Consider the following 16534-nt stretch of genomic DNA (forward strand, 5'->3'; position numbering starts at 1 on the left):
ATGAAGTACCCACTGAGTGTCTCCAGGATAATACAATAGCAGAGTTGGAAGGTACCTTGGAGGTCTTCTAGTCCAACCCCTGCCTAGGCAGGAAACCCTATACCGTTTCAGACAAATGGCTATCCAACATCTTCTTCAAGACTTCCAGTGTTGGGGCATTCACAACTGAATCTAGCATCTCATGTATCAAAAGAGAAAACCAGCCATCTACTCTGTAATTTCTCAGCTAACATTTTAGCCAGGTATCTATAGTTTTTTTTTTAAACAGTTTAAAATATTTTTTTAAGAAAACCCATTACATTAGCAGACTTGTTAGCACCTCAAATACCTTTTTGCCAGAGATGGCAAAAATCTCTGGCTGCAAATCCTCAATCCGCAAATTCTCAGTAATCACATCAGCTGAGAATTTTGGGAAATGTAGTCCTGTGGTGGGATGCAACCGGTGTAACAACCAGTTCAGTGAGTGTGCACTTCACACACGCACCATATGGTTTTCAGTTTTCTAAAAGGAATGTTAAATGCCACTGAAACACGATTTTTCAAAATGGGAGAAGTTGTCAATAACTGACTGCATTCCACATTAAAAAAAAAGTTGTACAAAAGAGTTAATGTGTACTGTGCTTGACTAGTTATTTAAGTACTCTCTCTAATTAACTTTTAGTTAAATGTATGCAAGCATAATAGAGCAAGAGTTAAAAGTGTACATATATATAATTTATACAAAGCACTTGCAATTCAGACCACCTTTTATGAAATTATTGATTCCCCCATTACCATTACCATTCCAGCTTTTGTTTGCGTGTTATTTAAATCATTTAAGGGCAGGAAGATTCAGGGAATGTACCACTTTTAGTGTCTAAGACTAGGCGCTCAATGAAGCTTGCTATTCTGATTTTTCTTTTCTTTTCTTGAGCTGAAATCCAAAAAATCTAGACTCACATAGAATTCAACTGATCATTATAAAATGTCAGTTTCTCAGCTTCTTCCTGCTGGAGATTGGGCAGTGTGTTTTGAACATACATTAAATCATCACCTCTATAACAAGAAGGGATTTAGAATTTAAAATAACGGAGTTGGAAGGGACCTTGAATGTCTTCCAGTCCAACCCCCTGCTTAGGCAGGAAACCCTACACCAATTCAGACAAGTTTACCAAACTCTGAACTTTTCTTCCTGGGAATTAAAATCCCAATTGATTTTTTTAAAAATTCAATGGATAATACCTATGAAAAATGATATGAGTCCTAACCTTTCCTCAAAGTATATTCAAAGACAGCAGAGAATCATCAACACATGCAGTTTTATAAAAAATTTATATTTTTGCAACATAGCAATGTTCTAATAAAGCCACATTTATTAGGCCTGATTTACTTGGTTGTGGATAGGTGCTCAGAGCTTTGGGATGGGACAAAAGAAAGGAGAAGACATGATTGTTAAACCATCACATGAAGCAGATTTTTTTTTGCAGTCTATGAAGTTTGCACAATGTTTTCTTAAAGTTCTACAATCACTGTAATGAGATAATTGATTTTGCAACATTGGGAAAACTTATTACTGACAATCATCAGTACAGGAAAGCCAAAAACAAACAAACATGGGATTTCAATATAATTGTGCACTTTAATGTTTACATCAATCAGTTACTCATCAAGAAAGAGCAAAACACCAGGAATCTGGTAGATAAAAGATTCCTGATTCATTTATTTATTTTGCCACAGTTTGCTCTCCTTACAAAAAGAGCAAATGTTTCTAAATTCATCCTGCTTGCTCCACTTAACTTTTGTAACTTTTGTTTTGTAAATGACAGCTTACATGTACTCACTTGGCTGACATTAGCTGATTTCAAAAAGTTAAGCAGGATCAAATCTGGTTAGCCCTTGTAGGAAAGACTACCAGGAAATACAGTAATAGAGTTGGATTTTGGTCTGAAAAGTTAAAAATCTCAGGAAGCAGCAGTGGCACATCATTTCCATACTATTCCCAAATTATATGGACGTGTCCCTGATGTCACAGAGAGTGGAGGTTTTATTTATTTTATAAATACGTAACTACAGTACCAGAAGCTGTATTAAGGAGAACTATGGCCTCCATCTGCAATTGTGCTGTGAATGTGTGTGTAATTCTAAAATATTTTATGCTCAAGTTCTGTTTAAATAACTTGTTTAGTTTATGCTCACAACATAATTTAAATTATAAAGCAACTCTGCTCTGTTTTATATTATAGGTGAATTTGGAACATTCTGGTTGGCCTGCTTTTTAAGTAATTTCAGCCGGAAAATGGTTATCTGAGGTCTTTTTCACCTCTCCATTGTGGACTTGTCAATTATCGCCTTAAAATCAGTCTAATGTTACTTAAGACTATACTGAATAATCAAATAACCAAACTTTGTGAAATAATCAATACGGCACTCGTTCACAATTTCAGAAAATGGCAAACTATCAATCCCACTAAGTATGTAGTCCCACAGAGTAAATCCAAAATTCTTAACCACAGTTAGCATACTTTAAAGTTGGATATCACCCACTGAACTGAACATTCAGTTAAACACTTTACAGTTTAATAGTTATATAATGGTCAGTCATTTGTGAAGCATACGGAAGGTGTTTTGAAAAACATGATACGATAATGGTTACTGTATATTGGGCAAGACATTTGCCTGCCATCATTCAGCAAAGCTGGAACAAGAAAGAGATTCTACCACAGTTCTACAAATCTTGCATTACGTAGTTCCATCAGTTGAAAGTATACTGTGAGAATTAAATACTCATCTTTACATATACACAACTTATGCTGTGAAAGCATATTTGCTTACAAACATATAAAAATACTTGTTAACTAGTTTGATAAGAAAATAATGTATAAAAGTATATAGCAAAAAACATTTAATCATCTGACAATGGAAAGAGCAAAATCCTCTTTTTATATTACATGAAAAACAAAAGCTACAGATTAACTTTTCGGGAATCTCCTATCTGGAAATACAAAAGGAAGACACAATTTTATTCCAAACCATGATGCAACATTATTTAAAACTAAAATGCTCCAGTCCATAATGACCCCAGGTATTTGGCCATAAAGATGTAATACTAATAATCCTGTAGCTATTACTGGAGCCATAAAATAAATACAGTAGACAGTTGAGCACTGGAGAAAACTACAGCATAAACAAGAGCTGTAACGCAAAACTTTGCCAATGAAATTCAGTGTATTGGCTTCCTGTAAGGCAGGCTGAATTTTGTTGTCTAATCTAATTAAAGGGAAAAACCTCCAAACCTACTTTTTAAAAAAATACTCTACATATTGATTAGAGAACTCTTTCTCTCTCTCTCTCTTGAGTATGATCAACAAAGATCTCCCTGGGGGTGGGTGGGGGGAGGAATACCCATACAGCCATTTTAAGCTTGACTTCAATAGACTCCTAAAACTACTTTTTTGTCCATTGTGAATAAAACTCCACAAAGTGCAGGTTTCTTGACGTAAGGAAAAAGAATTTGGGAGTATTAAAAGAAGCCTTAGTGTATTGACCTCTGATGTGAGATGACTAAGGTGTCTTCTAGGTCTGGACCAATCTGATTCTTTCCAACTAAGGCTATTTTGGTGACCATTTATACAACATGCACACATAAAGCAAGACAAAACATCAAGACACACAGGAAGAAAAGTGAGGAGAATTAATCTGGCAGTTGATAGCTTGTTTTAAAGGATCTTTAGACGATGACACAGTGGCACCCTTTCTTGTCCTTCTCCTTCCTCGTTGGCTCTGGGGAAGGAGGACATTCTTGTTCTTGAAATTTCCTATGAAAGAAAAAAAAATCAGATAAGACTTTGGGCTTCAATCCTATACAGTTCCACCTATACGTCTGCTTAGCTTATGCATTGCTCCAGCTATCTCTGATTGGATCACACTGACCAATGCCAGTGTTATGTTCTAGCGTTTGTCAAGGACACAAACAGAGAAGCAGGCTGGTATTGTAAATGCTTTATCTCTAATGTTGCCAAAACTTGCAATAACCGGCACCAGGTGACGAACAGCACAAAGGCAAATATTCAAAGTCAGTTCTAACCTGGTTAACCATACCATTGTAATATATACTCTCAACCCCACCCATATCCACCCATAAACCACACCCCCTCCCTGTCCCCCAGTGACGATGCCGCCAACCATTACCTACACCCCCACCCAAAGAGAACCAGCGTCCCACAGACTGTAAACAAATGGAACGGCCACCCTGCCCACAGATGGCCGAGGAGTGAGGGCTATCCAGGCGGGTGCTACCAGATAGAGGAGGGGCAGGGTCCATCCAGGCAATCTCCAGCAAACCGAGAAATGCATCCGCTACAGGGCTGCTGTGGCGCTCTGCTGATGACATCACCAGAGCCGGCTCATGCAAAAGGATTAAACATGGAGCGCCAAAGTCCATTGCGCTGCTGCAGACACCAAAGGCCCCAGGGCTGCTCCGAGCACCCAGAGCCTGAGGGGGGCAGGCAGGACAAACCGGTGGGAGAATGGGAGTCATAGGGTAGCCGACTGTTGGGACGCTGCGTTAAGCATGTAATCAGTTGTGGCAATGTTGTGGTGCTAGATCCGCTTGCCACGCAAATGGCAGCCCAAGGGCTGACAGCCAGATTTCCTCCCATGCACCCATCCCCCCAAAATGGGAGTGAACTTTAATTTTAAGAATCTGTTGATGAAGATGTTATCCATTTAGTCATGTTCAAATCTTGATGATACCATGGGCCAGGTCCCTCCACATCTTCCGATCTTGCACTACTTCTTTGAATTGTTCTATGCTTTGGCTGGTGTCAGCTTTGATGGTGTCCATGTTCTTCAGTGGCCTGGTTTCCTTTTACCACTAGTTTCCTTTTAACACTAACTCTTCTGCACCTAATTGCTTTCTCCAGTGAATTCCCCCGCATGACATGGTCCAAAATAAGTGGGACAGTTTCGTGATTTTGTCTTCCAGTGACATAACTGATGTTAGGTATTCCAGTACTTGCTTGTTAGTCACCTTTGCTGTCTACGGAGTACATAGGAGTCTCCTCCAGCACCACAGCTCAAGTGAATCCATTTTTTTCCTGTCTTGCTTTTCAAAAGTCCATCTGGAATCCACCTTGCCCAGGCTAATTACAGCACTTTGCATCCGCATAAAAGTAAAGTGGATGGAAGTGATTTTTTTCACACTAATGGGTTTAACTGAGATGGGCCATTTAGATATTTGTTCACATTCTGTGCAGCACGTCTTGTCAGCAATATCCGGAATGTTTCCATTCTAGCTTCCTCTCTTATACTATAGCGTGTCCTGCCAATATTTAGTTGGCATGCTCAACTTGTATGTTCCAGGCTTAACTTTTGTGGTCATATTTCAAAGGACAGGACATTGGATTTCCAATATTTTGGAGTCAGACTGCGAAGACCCAGATTGATATCACTATTCAATCACAAAAACATCCTAAGACCATCACAAAATAATAGCTGGGGGAAGTAGCAAGAAGATAATCCATGCTACTATATTCCTTTTATCTGTTAAAAACCTTTTTAGCCATTAACTCCCCCTGCTACTGCTATCTGAATGGGCGGTTCTCCATTTTATTTTTATTCTGCTTGATATTAGAATGATATTATTGTTTATGTAACCCAGTTTGGACTTTCTATGTGAGATGTCATATCCAAAGACTTTTAATTTTAAAAAAAAATCTTAGCAGAAGTATATATTCAGTAATGCCAACAATATGGATATGATAAAAAATATGGTAACATTAATAAAAAAACCATCTCGGGTATATTCAAAGTATTTAGCAGCAGGCACTTTTTACTGATAACATTAATATCAAAAAAACAAGGATGGCAAAGAAAAGAGATTCCAAATTTGAGAAAAGTTCCATCTATCAAATTGGGACTTGTGAACAAAAATAACTTTCCAAGGAATGTCATGTGAATAGAAAAAATAAGCACTCTCTTTTAAGAAACGGATTAAAAATGAACTGAAAACTGATTTGAAAAAAAGAGTTATATCACTGAAATGGAGTCATTATATTATCTAAGGAAAAGAGCATCCTGCAACTCTGGGCAAATTATTTACCTGAGACACAGAAGCTAATACTGTTGAGATTACTATACCTGAAATAACATACCTTCTGCTAATAAAGATAATTCATCTGCACTTTACAGTAGGTTTCGTATTTTTTCCCCAAAACATGAAAACTTTACCTATGACTTTGGCCCTCTGTATATAAAACAATCAAAAAATAAACTCCACAAATAATAAAATGGAAAGAGAAAGGAAGAAAATCTATTTTTAAAAAAAGAAAAAAAAAGGTTAAAGTGCAGTTCTATGCATTTTCAATTCAAGGTTTACCTTATAACTCGGACAAGTTCGTGAAAAGCTTGATCTACGTTGAGCCGGATTTTTGCTGAAGCTTCCATGTAGGTTACTTTCAATTGCCGTGCTAATTGCTGACCTTCCTCCTGTGTTACCTAAAGAAAGATATGCTGTATGTAATAGCAAACATCGATGTGTTTGGGTAACCAGAGTAGCTAATTCGTGCTCTGTCCTCACCGTAGAACAAATTGCATGTAATTTCTCCCATCAACTGTGATTAATTTTTTTGATCAGTTAAAAGGCTTTTTAATTTGAGCCACAAGATACTAAGCAAAGATAACTAATGAAGCCTAACAGACAATTTGTTATGAGAAATTATGCTATATAAGTGCTACACTCAGACATAACAGCAGTCTATATCAGTGGCCAGTTAATAATGGACATGGTGATGTGATAATGGACATGCTAACGAACAAATGGACATGGTATTCAGGGGGAGAGGAGAGCAAGTGATGCCATGTGCATCATGTACAAGTTATGTACTGTATACCATCCACCATATGGCATTTGCATGATATTGTCATGGCACCTGGGACATCACTTCAACAAAGCATCCATGATGCTGGCTGTTAATGGGAAAGGGGAACAGGGGCATCTCCCATAAATGCCAGCTACTTTCACTGACAGGAAGTTTCTACTCTTTTTCATCCACATTCCTCTTTATATGCTTATTTCTTTCAAAATAACTTCTCTTTCAGTTATATTCTAATAAATCAATTTTCTGAAAGGGTTATTATTATTACTACTACGAAGGAAAAACAATTCTCAGTCTCTAATGCGATGAGTAATTGTTGGTATCGGAAATGCTGGAAACATAATTGGAAAGAGACTCATGCTTTAATAATGATGTCATGATAATTGTCTCATCGCTTAGATATTGTCCTGAATAACATTCAAATGGCAGTTGCTCAGAGAAGAAGTTGATTTAATGTAGAAATGCTTTCATAAATTTGGAAGAATGGCTTCCTATCTAAATATTTAAGTATGAAACGTCTTAATTGCAGAGCAAGACAGTCTGATCTATTTTGGGCCAGAATGTGGTTGCTAAAAGTTGACACCAACTTGATGGCAAATAATTAATCCATCAAGAGGTTAACCTCCTAAAAAGTACCTCTTCGGAGTTTCAAATGGAAGCATTCTATCTGGAGATGTCAAGAACTGAGCCCATTGCCATATATTTTTCTATAATAGCATTTTTTAAAAAACAAAATCACATTCTTTTTGGCATTTTGTTCCTACCAAATATCTTACCTGTCTCTGATTGTCCAGGTCAGCTTTGTTTCCAACTAGAATCATAGGGAACTCATCACGATCTTTTACTCTAAGAATTTGTCTTTGAAATTTATAAATTTCTTCAAAACTGGGAAATAAAAGAAGAAAAACTGTTAAGAACTATCCAAGCTATTGGTTCCGTCATCTCACAATCCTTAACAGAATAAGAGTCAGAAGGGACCTTGGAGGTCTTTTAGTCCAGCCCCTTGCTCTGACAGGAAACCCTGTACTATTTCAGACAAATGGTTGTCCAATCTCTTCTTTAAAACTTCCCTTGTTGGAGCATTCACAACTTCTGGAGGCAAGTTGTTCCATTGATTAATTGTTCTAACTGTTAGGAAATTTCTCCTTAGTTCTAGGTTGCTTCTCTCCTTGATTAGTTTCCATTGCTTCTTGTCCTGCCTCGAAACAATCTTTTTGTGGGCTGATAAAGCTACACTCAAGAAAACTAGATCCACCATTTTCTTGTTTGAGCTCAATTAGTCAAACATTTCTATGGATCTTTGCAGAATAATTAATTCACTGTGTTGAAAACCAGGGCCAAATACTCCTAAGTAATCCATGTTGGTTTATTCTAGCCACAGTAGATACGATAGCTCTCATACAAACTTCCATTACCTTCCTCTATCTGTGACTGAAAAGACAAGCAGAAAGCCTTCTCCAGTCCTCATATACTGTTCCCGCATAGCTCCAAATTCTTCTTGGCCTGCTGTATCTAGAACTAAAAAAAGACTGGTTAGTTTTCCTACCTAAAAAACATTCTTTACAACCTCCATGCATTAACTATAGTTTAAATTATTTTTTAAAACTAAGGTCATGTTCTCTTAACCTAAACATGTCCCCTCCCATGCCTTTCTGTTACACACTCCAATGCTTCTTTTAAACTTTGTCTTCAGATTAACTGCAATATTGAAAGTCAACAAAGAGGAAACTTCAAACAGTCAAATGTTGGGAGGTACAAAAGGGGATATTTCCCTGACATACCAAACATAGTTTATTTAATCTCTAAAAATTAACTCTAACATGACTTTGTGGGAAAGCAAACATGAAGTTTTCTCCATCCTATATTACTGTTCTATAATAATTCTACACATGGGTGGTAGAAGGTTACATGGATTTAAGTTCTGCATGTGAAGAAGTATAGAAAAAAATTGTAGAGGAGAAATGGGGCTAATATGCTGCTCCTTCCATGGACGTAGAGCTCTACATGCTTACAGAAACTCAAGAGAGGAACAATTAAAGAAGTGAATGCAAATAATGAAAATGGATCCGGTCCTTAAATAAACATTCCACGCCCAATACAAATTCTATACAGGGACAACATGAATAAAAACTTACTATCTAATCTTGCTGCTCTTTCGTCTATTACACATTGTTTTGTGTAGGAGTCTTCAATTGTGGGATCATAATCTGTAACGAAGTACGACTGCAGAAAAAAAAGAAGAAAAAAGAAGCACATTAAAACACAAAGTTATCGTGAAACCATCAATCAATCCACCGGCATGACTCTAATCCTGAAGGAGAAAAGAAAATCATTGCAATACAATCCTTCATGTTCCCAATCCACTGAGCTGATCCAAAAGAATATCGTGTTCAAGAGTATCAAAAGCCATTGAGAAGACTCCTTCGGGAGAGGGTGCGGCTTAGAAATAAATATTCTATTCTATTCTATACTAAAGGATGCATTTACCAACGTTTGGATCCTTCACATGAGCCAACCCTGGAAGTTAACAGATCATGGATCTAACAGGTAGTTTCCCCAACAACCCAAAGGACATTTTCTGCTACACCAAGGCTAAAAGGGAAGGCCTACAGAGATGTCCTGTCCAGTGTCCACCTGAATGCCATTAGAGACATTTATGAAATTGAGATTCCCAATTGTTCAGTCTGTGCAGAGTGCCTTGTGGGGTAGAAAGGCAGTGTCTTTTTGTACAGAGAGATTGGGGGTGGGGTTACAGTATATAGGGATGGCTGCCATAAAAGAATACACTTTCTATCCAAGCCATAGGCTGCCTCAGAAGTGTATTTCATTGAAGGTAATATCGTTATACAGTCCTCTCCAGAGCCTCTGCCTGCCATCAGTTCACACCCTGCTGATGAAAGCCACACTGGGCAGGCCATGTTGCAAGGATGATAGACCATCGCATCCCCAAACAGCTCCTCTAAGGTGAGCTGCCTCAAGGAAAGCGATCGTATGGGGGACAAAGGAAGCTATACAAAGACACATTGAAAGCCTCCTTCAAGTCCCTGGATATTGACACCACCTCCTGGGAAACCCCGGCACAAGATCAACCGACATGGCGCACGCTGATCCACCAAGGCTGCCAGACACCTGAGGACAGAAGAACATCCATAGCACAAGAGAAGCAAACACTCCGCAAAGCTAGAGCTGCAAATGCTGCAACAATGGTGTCCATACATGTCTGCCCGACGTATGGCAGAACATTTTGTGCCCATATAGGCTTACGAGCCACCTGCGGACACATTGTGGACAGCCCACAACCTGTTAGATGTCAAGGTCCTCTTCAAACATGATGGGCAAACATCATATAGTTATACAGATAGTATATTGCAAACAGAGTGGCAGTTGGTCTTACCTGAACTGCTATTTTGGGGCTGGGACAGGAGGCTCCAGTGGATGGTATTAACACGCCCAATTGGCCACGAGACTGGGATGAAGCTGAAGCCACGCCTCTGTGCTCCACCCTTTACTTCCGGTTTTATCGAAGTGAGCTCCCCCGAAACCTGAAAACTAGGCACAAAGGAGAACTCCCACCACCCCAGCTAGACTAACTACCTTAGGGCAGGAACTGGAGCCTCCTGTCCCAGCCCCGGAAATAGCAGTTCAGGTAAGACCAACTGCCATTTTCCAGACCGAGGGACAGGAAGCTCCAGTGGATGGGACCTACCAAAGCTAAGTCCCATGGGCGGGGAACTAATGATCTGCAATGACCTGCTGTAGCACTCTGTGGTCAAACGCCGCATCAGCCGATGCGAACGCGTCAAATCTGTAATGCCGGATAAACGGCGATGGGGAAGTCCATGTACCCACTCTGCAAATGTCGCCTATCGGAGCCTGGGAGGCCCAAGCTGCCGAGGTGGCAGCGCTCGTCGAATGTGCCGTAATACCGGCTGGCACAGGCAACTTCTAGGACTCGTACGCCAGGGTAATAGCTAAGCAGATCCACCGGCTAATGGTGGAAGACGTCACCTTCTTATCCAGCGACAAAGGTTGGAAAGATAAGAACAGCTCCTCCGATCTCCGGAAGGAGGCCACCCGCTTCAAATAAATACGCAGGGCCTATCGGACATCCAACTGGTGCCACTGCTGTTCACGTTCCCTAACCAGATCCGGACAAAAATCCCGAAGTACAACCTCCTGGGAACAATAAAAAATGGAATTCACCTTTGGCATAAAAACCAGATCTAACCTCAACACAACCCTATTGCTGTGGAATATGCACAAATCCTCCCTGGAGGAAAGTGCTCCCAACTCTGATACTCATCCAGCCGACGTGATAGCCACTAAAAACACCACCTTAAGGGTTAGGAGCTTCAGGCTTGCCAACCCCAGAGCCAAAGAAGGTGACGAGACGTAAAGGACGACGCCATTGCCCTGGAAGCGAACTTCATGGCATTCAATCTGGCATCAGCTGAAAACTGTGCCACCGCCAATAACTTGTTTAGGTCTTGGTGGAACCGCACATCTTCTGGCGGGATGCGTTCCTGGATCTTCTCCATCCACAGGATAGCCGTATGATTGAAGAAAAATAATAGGTCTCGTTTTTTGGCCAGACTGAGATGAAACTGGAAGCAAAGGGTGGAGCACAGAGGCATGGCTTCAGTTTCATCCCAGTCTCCTGGCCAATTGGGCGTGTTAATACCATCCATGGGAGCCTCCTGTCCCTCGCTCCAGAAAATAACTGGATTCTGCATTAAATAGTTATAAACTATAATCCAATCTCTCTTTTAACAAACTGCAGTTTAATTCTGCAGCCAGTGATATGGGCTGGAAGTGTTTCCATTTTTAATAAATTAGAATAAATGAATACAATGCCCCACAACTTGAATTAATGTTATAGCAGCTGAATATAAAATACATAGATATTATTTTTCTTTTTACATGACTGACTATACTTAAAAAACAGATGGGCAGAAATGTTTAGACATGCTATACCCTCAGGAATGCAAGGGCAAGATTAGGATCAAGAGCAAGAGTAGGCTGCTGCATTTCTAAAAGAAAAATACAATTAGGACAGAAAACGGGTTAGCTTTAATTTTCATTCTTTCATTAAACATGAATGTTTTGTGAAATATGGTCTGCTTCTTCAAAATGCACTGTTAACTTTTCTATTCTTTCTCATTAAAAATTACAATTTGGTGGCAAATTTTCAAGGATCTGGGACTATACTTCTGGGTGCTTTTGTGAGTCACTGAGGCCTCACATCATGTGTTCCTTCTAGATTTAGCAATATCTCAAGAGTTTCTTACTCCCTTTTTGTTAGTTGCAATAATAAAAGTGTATGCAATTAAACTGTTTATATACTTTATTATTTACTAATGCTCTATAAAATGCAAACATTTCCACACAAAGTTTTGAACTCAGAATCAACCCCAGATTCAGCATGCTTAAACTCTTTTCCCCAGCTGTTTTAATTCAAGTTAAAATATTTGTCAAATAAAAGCCAGTATGATGGCCACCTACAATTTTCCATTCCACATTTTCAAGGAACCTACTCCAAGTTATTTCAAGAGAAAAACTTCAAAAGACAACCTGTTTCCTGCCTCAGATTCTTAACCTAGGTTTTTTAAAAAGCAATCTGTAGCATGCTGCTTAGCAACAGCTTCCAAATTCTAGAGGGAAAGGGCGTTGGTACTTACATGATACGCCTCTTCTCATAGTGGGGGAGGAGTATCCAGACTGGGTTAACCTTGTCCTCTCATTGATTGGACTGAGTCAGATAAGCTCTTTGGGACACGCCCCTAGTCACAGGTACTACCCAGTTATCAGGGAAGAACTCTATCCGACTCGTTGCACCATTCATTCCAGACTCTTATTCCAGTTATTAGCTTTTATTGGTTTAAATATCCACATAACCTTCTTTAAACAACCAACATAACGCTTAGCGACATAACATTGTCAGGGAGGGACTGGATATTCCTCCCCCACTATGAGAAGAGGTGTATCAGATAAGTACCAACGCCCTTTCTCCATAGTGAGGGGAAGGAGTATCCAGACTGGGACGTACCAAAGCCTACACGTCCCTAGGGAGGGAGACCTACTGAGGCAACATGCCTCCCAACTCCTGCCTGGTGAGGCATGGCTCCCACCCTGTGGACAGCCTGTAACACCCTGCAGTTGAATGAGGCCTCTGCTGAGGCAAAAGAGTCCAACTTATAGTTCCTTACGAAGGAAGAGGGGGAAGCCCACGTGGCTGCCCTGCAGATTTCGGCCAAGGAGGCTTGCGTGGCCCAGGCCTTGGAAGTGGCTGCGCTCCGCGTGGAATGAGCTGTGATATGACTTGGGGCCGGCAGGCCGTGTGATTGGTAGGCCGTGGCAATACAGGTCCGCAACCACCTGCCTATGGTGGTGGAAATTACCTTGTTTCCCAGAGACCTCGGCTGGAAGGAGACAAACAGGGCTTTGGATTTCCTGCTTGGCCTGGTTCTCCTGAGGTAGATCCTCAGAGCCCTCCTTACATCCAGAGTGTGCCACTTCTTTTCTAATGGGTGAGAAGGATCTGGACAGAAGTTGGGCAAGATCAGTTCCTGTGCTCGATGGAAGCAGGTGCACACCTTGGGGATGAAGGATGGGTCCAACCGTAACACCACTCTGTCTTGATGGAACACGCAGAGATCCTCCCTGGTGGACAGCGCTTGCAGCTCGGATGGCTGGCGGAGGTGATGGCCACCAGGAAGGCCACCTTGAGAGTCAGGAACTTAAGAGAAACCATTCGTAAAGGCTCAAACGGAGTGCCTGTCAAAGCGTCCAATACCCTGTGCAAGTCCCAGGACGGTTTGAGGTTGGAAACCCCCTTGAGGAATTGCCTGACCATGGGGTGGTGAGTCAAACTCTGGTTCCTGTCACACAGGAGAATTGATGAGATGGCTGAAACCTGCCTCCTAATCGTGTTGGGAGCTAACCCTCTGTCCAGGCCTGCCTGGAGAAAGTCCAGAACTTGTGGCACCGTGAACTGGAATAGGTGACTCCTGTCTCACTCAGTGGCCAGGGCAGTGTGCTGTCCCAGAGGGCTTCTGACAGTCCTTTCCTGGTGAGAGAAGGCTGTAACGAGGTGCTGGGAGGCAAATTTCATGGGTCCAAGTCTCTTTTCTTTAATTTTGTGCAATTTGCTGGAGATCCAGAATGGTCAACCGTCCAGTGAGTGGACTGAGTTGATAACTGGGTAGTACCTGGTGACCAGGGGCGTGTCCCAAAGAGCTTATCTGACTCAGTCCAATCAATGAGAGGACAAGGTTAACCCAGTCTGGATACTCCTCCCCCTCACTATGGAGAACACCATCCCTTTCTGCCACCCATACATACTGAACAAGAAAAAATGACCCCAAACAATGCATTGGTCTAGCACAGTGATGGCGAACCTTTTTGGTGCCAAGTGCCCAAAACGTGTGCCCCCCCAAAATACAATGCGAGCGCCCTCTGCGCATGCATCCATGTGTCCCCCACATGTGCCCCGCCCTCCACACATACGCCTGCGTGTCCCCCACATGTGCCCTGCCCACCGCGCATGTGCGGCAGAGACTCAGAGAGCAGCTGGCCAGCGGGAGGTACATGCGCATGCGTGGTGGAACTAGGCTGGGGCAATGGCTGGCCCGCAGAGAAAGCTATGTGTACCACCTGTGGCATGTGTGTCATTGGTTGGCCATCGGGGGTCTAGCACAACAGTTGTTTTTATTTTTGGCTGCAGGTTTGAAAGTCCTTTAGAGGACAGCAAGACAAATGCATCTGTGGACTTGCCTCTAATTCACACTCAACCAAAACAAAACAAAAAAAGCAAGTTTTGAATCATTTGAGGTAAGAGCTGTACATATTTAAGAGGTTTATGCTACTCAATGACCACAACACAGAGACCCCTGGAAACAACTGCTATTAAAATATGATCAGCTATCTTTTGAAATACTTGGAAAAATTAAATACTTCCCATCTCCAGCACTGAACACTACTACTTCTGAACTAACTACTTCCACTATTCTGGAAGTATAATACAGATCCTGAAAAAGTGATGCAACAACCTAGAAACAAGCATTCCTGGTAAAAGTGGGGGGGAAATAAAAAAAGTCATTTTTACAGCAATTTTAGTAAATGTCCCCTCGTATCAGGAACAGTCCTAGTGCATGACTCCATAAATAACAAATGAGGTCTAATGAGTCATTAAAATAAAATGATTTGACTAAACTCAGCAGAACAGATGTTGAATTAATCAGAGAATTAGCTTAGAATTTGAGTTATTACTCAGGGACTTTCCTAACCCTGACCAGTTGCCAAACAGCTCTTCACTCACCCACCCACCAAGCCATGTTCCAAAAAAGTATGTATTTGATAATATCTAAGAGTATTAGCCTATATTTACTCTCCAAACTAAGCCCAGAAGAGAACAAAATACTTTTTTTTTACTGTTCTTGACAATGTAACTGCTTTCCTCAACTCTCAAAATCTTATGTTTCTGCGGGTTTTCCCCTTGATGTGGCCTATCTGATCCTGCTAAACTTGAGTTTGTGGTCATTTCTGTAATTGTAGCAAAATTATTCTTGTTGACTTTTCTCCTTCTAGCCTACAGTAGGAAAAAACGATTGGGTACAAGATGGATTTTTTCCCCCTTATTTTATTCCTTGGTAAAATGATTAGAAATATTTCTATGGATTGGCTGTGCTAGTTGTTTCTGCATTTGTCCAACGAACATCCTTCCATAGGTACTATAGTCAGCCGACATTTTTCAAAAAGGGAAAATTACATATACATACATACATACTGTGCATACATATACTTTTCTATGCAGCATCCTTTCACTAGAATGGCCAGTGGGCTCCAAATAAGCTTACAGTAGTGGCCAAAATTGTAGAAACCTTTTGGGAAAAGTGTATTTTTGAGGTTTGATGGCTAATAACACCACTTTCTTTAGTAGTACCATAAAATTATACACCAATGGAAAGATAAGTTAATCAAGAATGTAATGCAACAAAGTTTGTTGAATTATTTGTATGTTATGAAAAGTTATAGCCAGCAATAAAACCCAGTTAATAGAAGCAATCTTTCAATCTTGGTTTCACATTATAACAGCTGCAGAACTAAAAGACTTGGTTCACTCCATGGGAAGATGTTGTAAGGCCATAATTCATGCTAAAGGTTACCCAACTAAATATTAAGTGACATGGTGATAATTTTTGTATATCTCGTTTTTTCTACGTGTTTCACTTTTCTTCTTTATAACTGCTATTCTAATAGAAAATCCTTCATAAAAGTTATTGCATTACATTCTTGATTAAATTATCTTTCCATTGATATATATATAGGTTTATGGTACTACTCCAAAAAAAAAGTAGTGTTATTAGCTGTCAAACCTCAAAAGTACTGTACACTTTTCCCAAAAGGTTTCCACAATGTTGGCCGCCACTGTATATTTAATGTTTTCTATTAGATAACTTTTAGATAAATTCTTGATCTGTGCCTTTTTTAAAAACTTTAGCTTGAAAGTAGGTTTAGGCTCAACTCAAAAGAGAAAAGGTCCTTTGGAACATGATCACAGCATCTGTTGGCAACTCCTGAATTCAAACATATCTCTTCTGGGATTGGGGAGCAACTGCAGGAGCACCCACATAGTCTCAGAAAGATATGCAGCTGCTTTAAAGAGTATTGACACCTGCTAC

At 40.5% G+C, this 16534-nt stretch overlaps 1 protein-coding gene across 1 annotated transcript in view; it reads right to left on the reverse strand.

Annotated features, from left to right (window-relative positions):
- Positions 1-1330: 1330 nt before the first annotated feature.
- RRAS2 (RAS related 2) overlaps positions 1331-16534 on the reverse strand; it is a 54145-nt gene continuing 38941 nt past the window's right edge. The window contains exons 2-6 of the mRNA XM_081938325.1: positions 8990-9077; positions 8270-8372; positions 7631-7739; positions 6356-6474; positions 1331-3794 (exon numbers count right to left, since the gene is read on the reverse strand). Coding sequence (XP_081794451.1) covers positions 3707-3794; positions 6356-6474; positions 7631-7739; positions 8270-8372; positions 8990-9077 — 507 coding nt within the window. The 3' untranslated portion in view covers positions 1331-3706. The remainder of the gene's footprint in view (positions 3795-6355; positions 6475-7630; positions 7740-8269; positions 8373-8989; positions 9078-16534) is intronic.

The sequence above is a fragment of the Natrix helvetica genome, assembly GCF_964273705.1.
Source record: "Natrix helvetica genome assembly, chromosome: 1".
In the NCBI taxonomy this organism is placed as follows: domain Eukaryota; kingdom Metazoa; phylum Chordata; class Lepidosauria; order Squamata; family Natricidae; genus Natrix; species Natrix helvetica.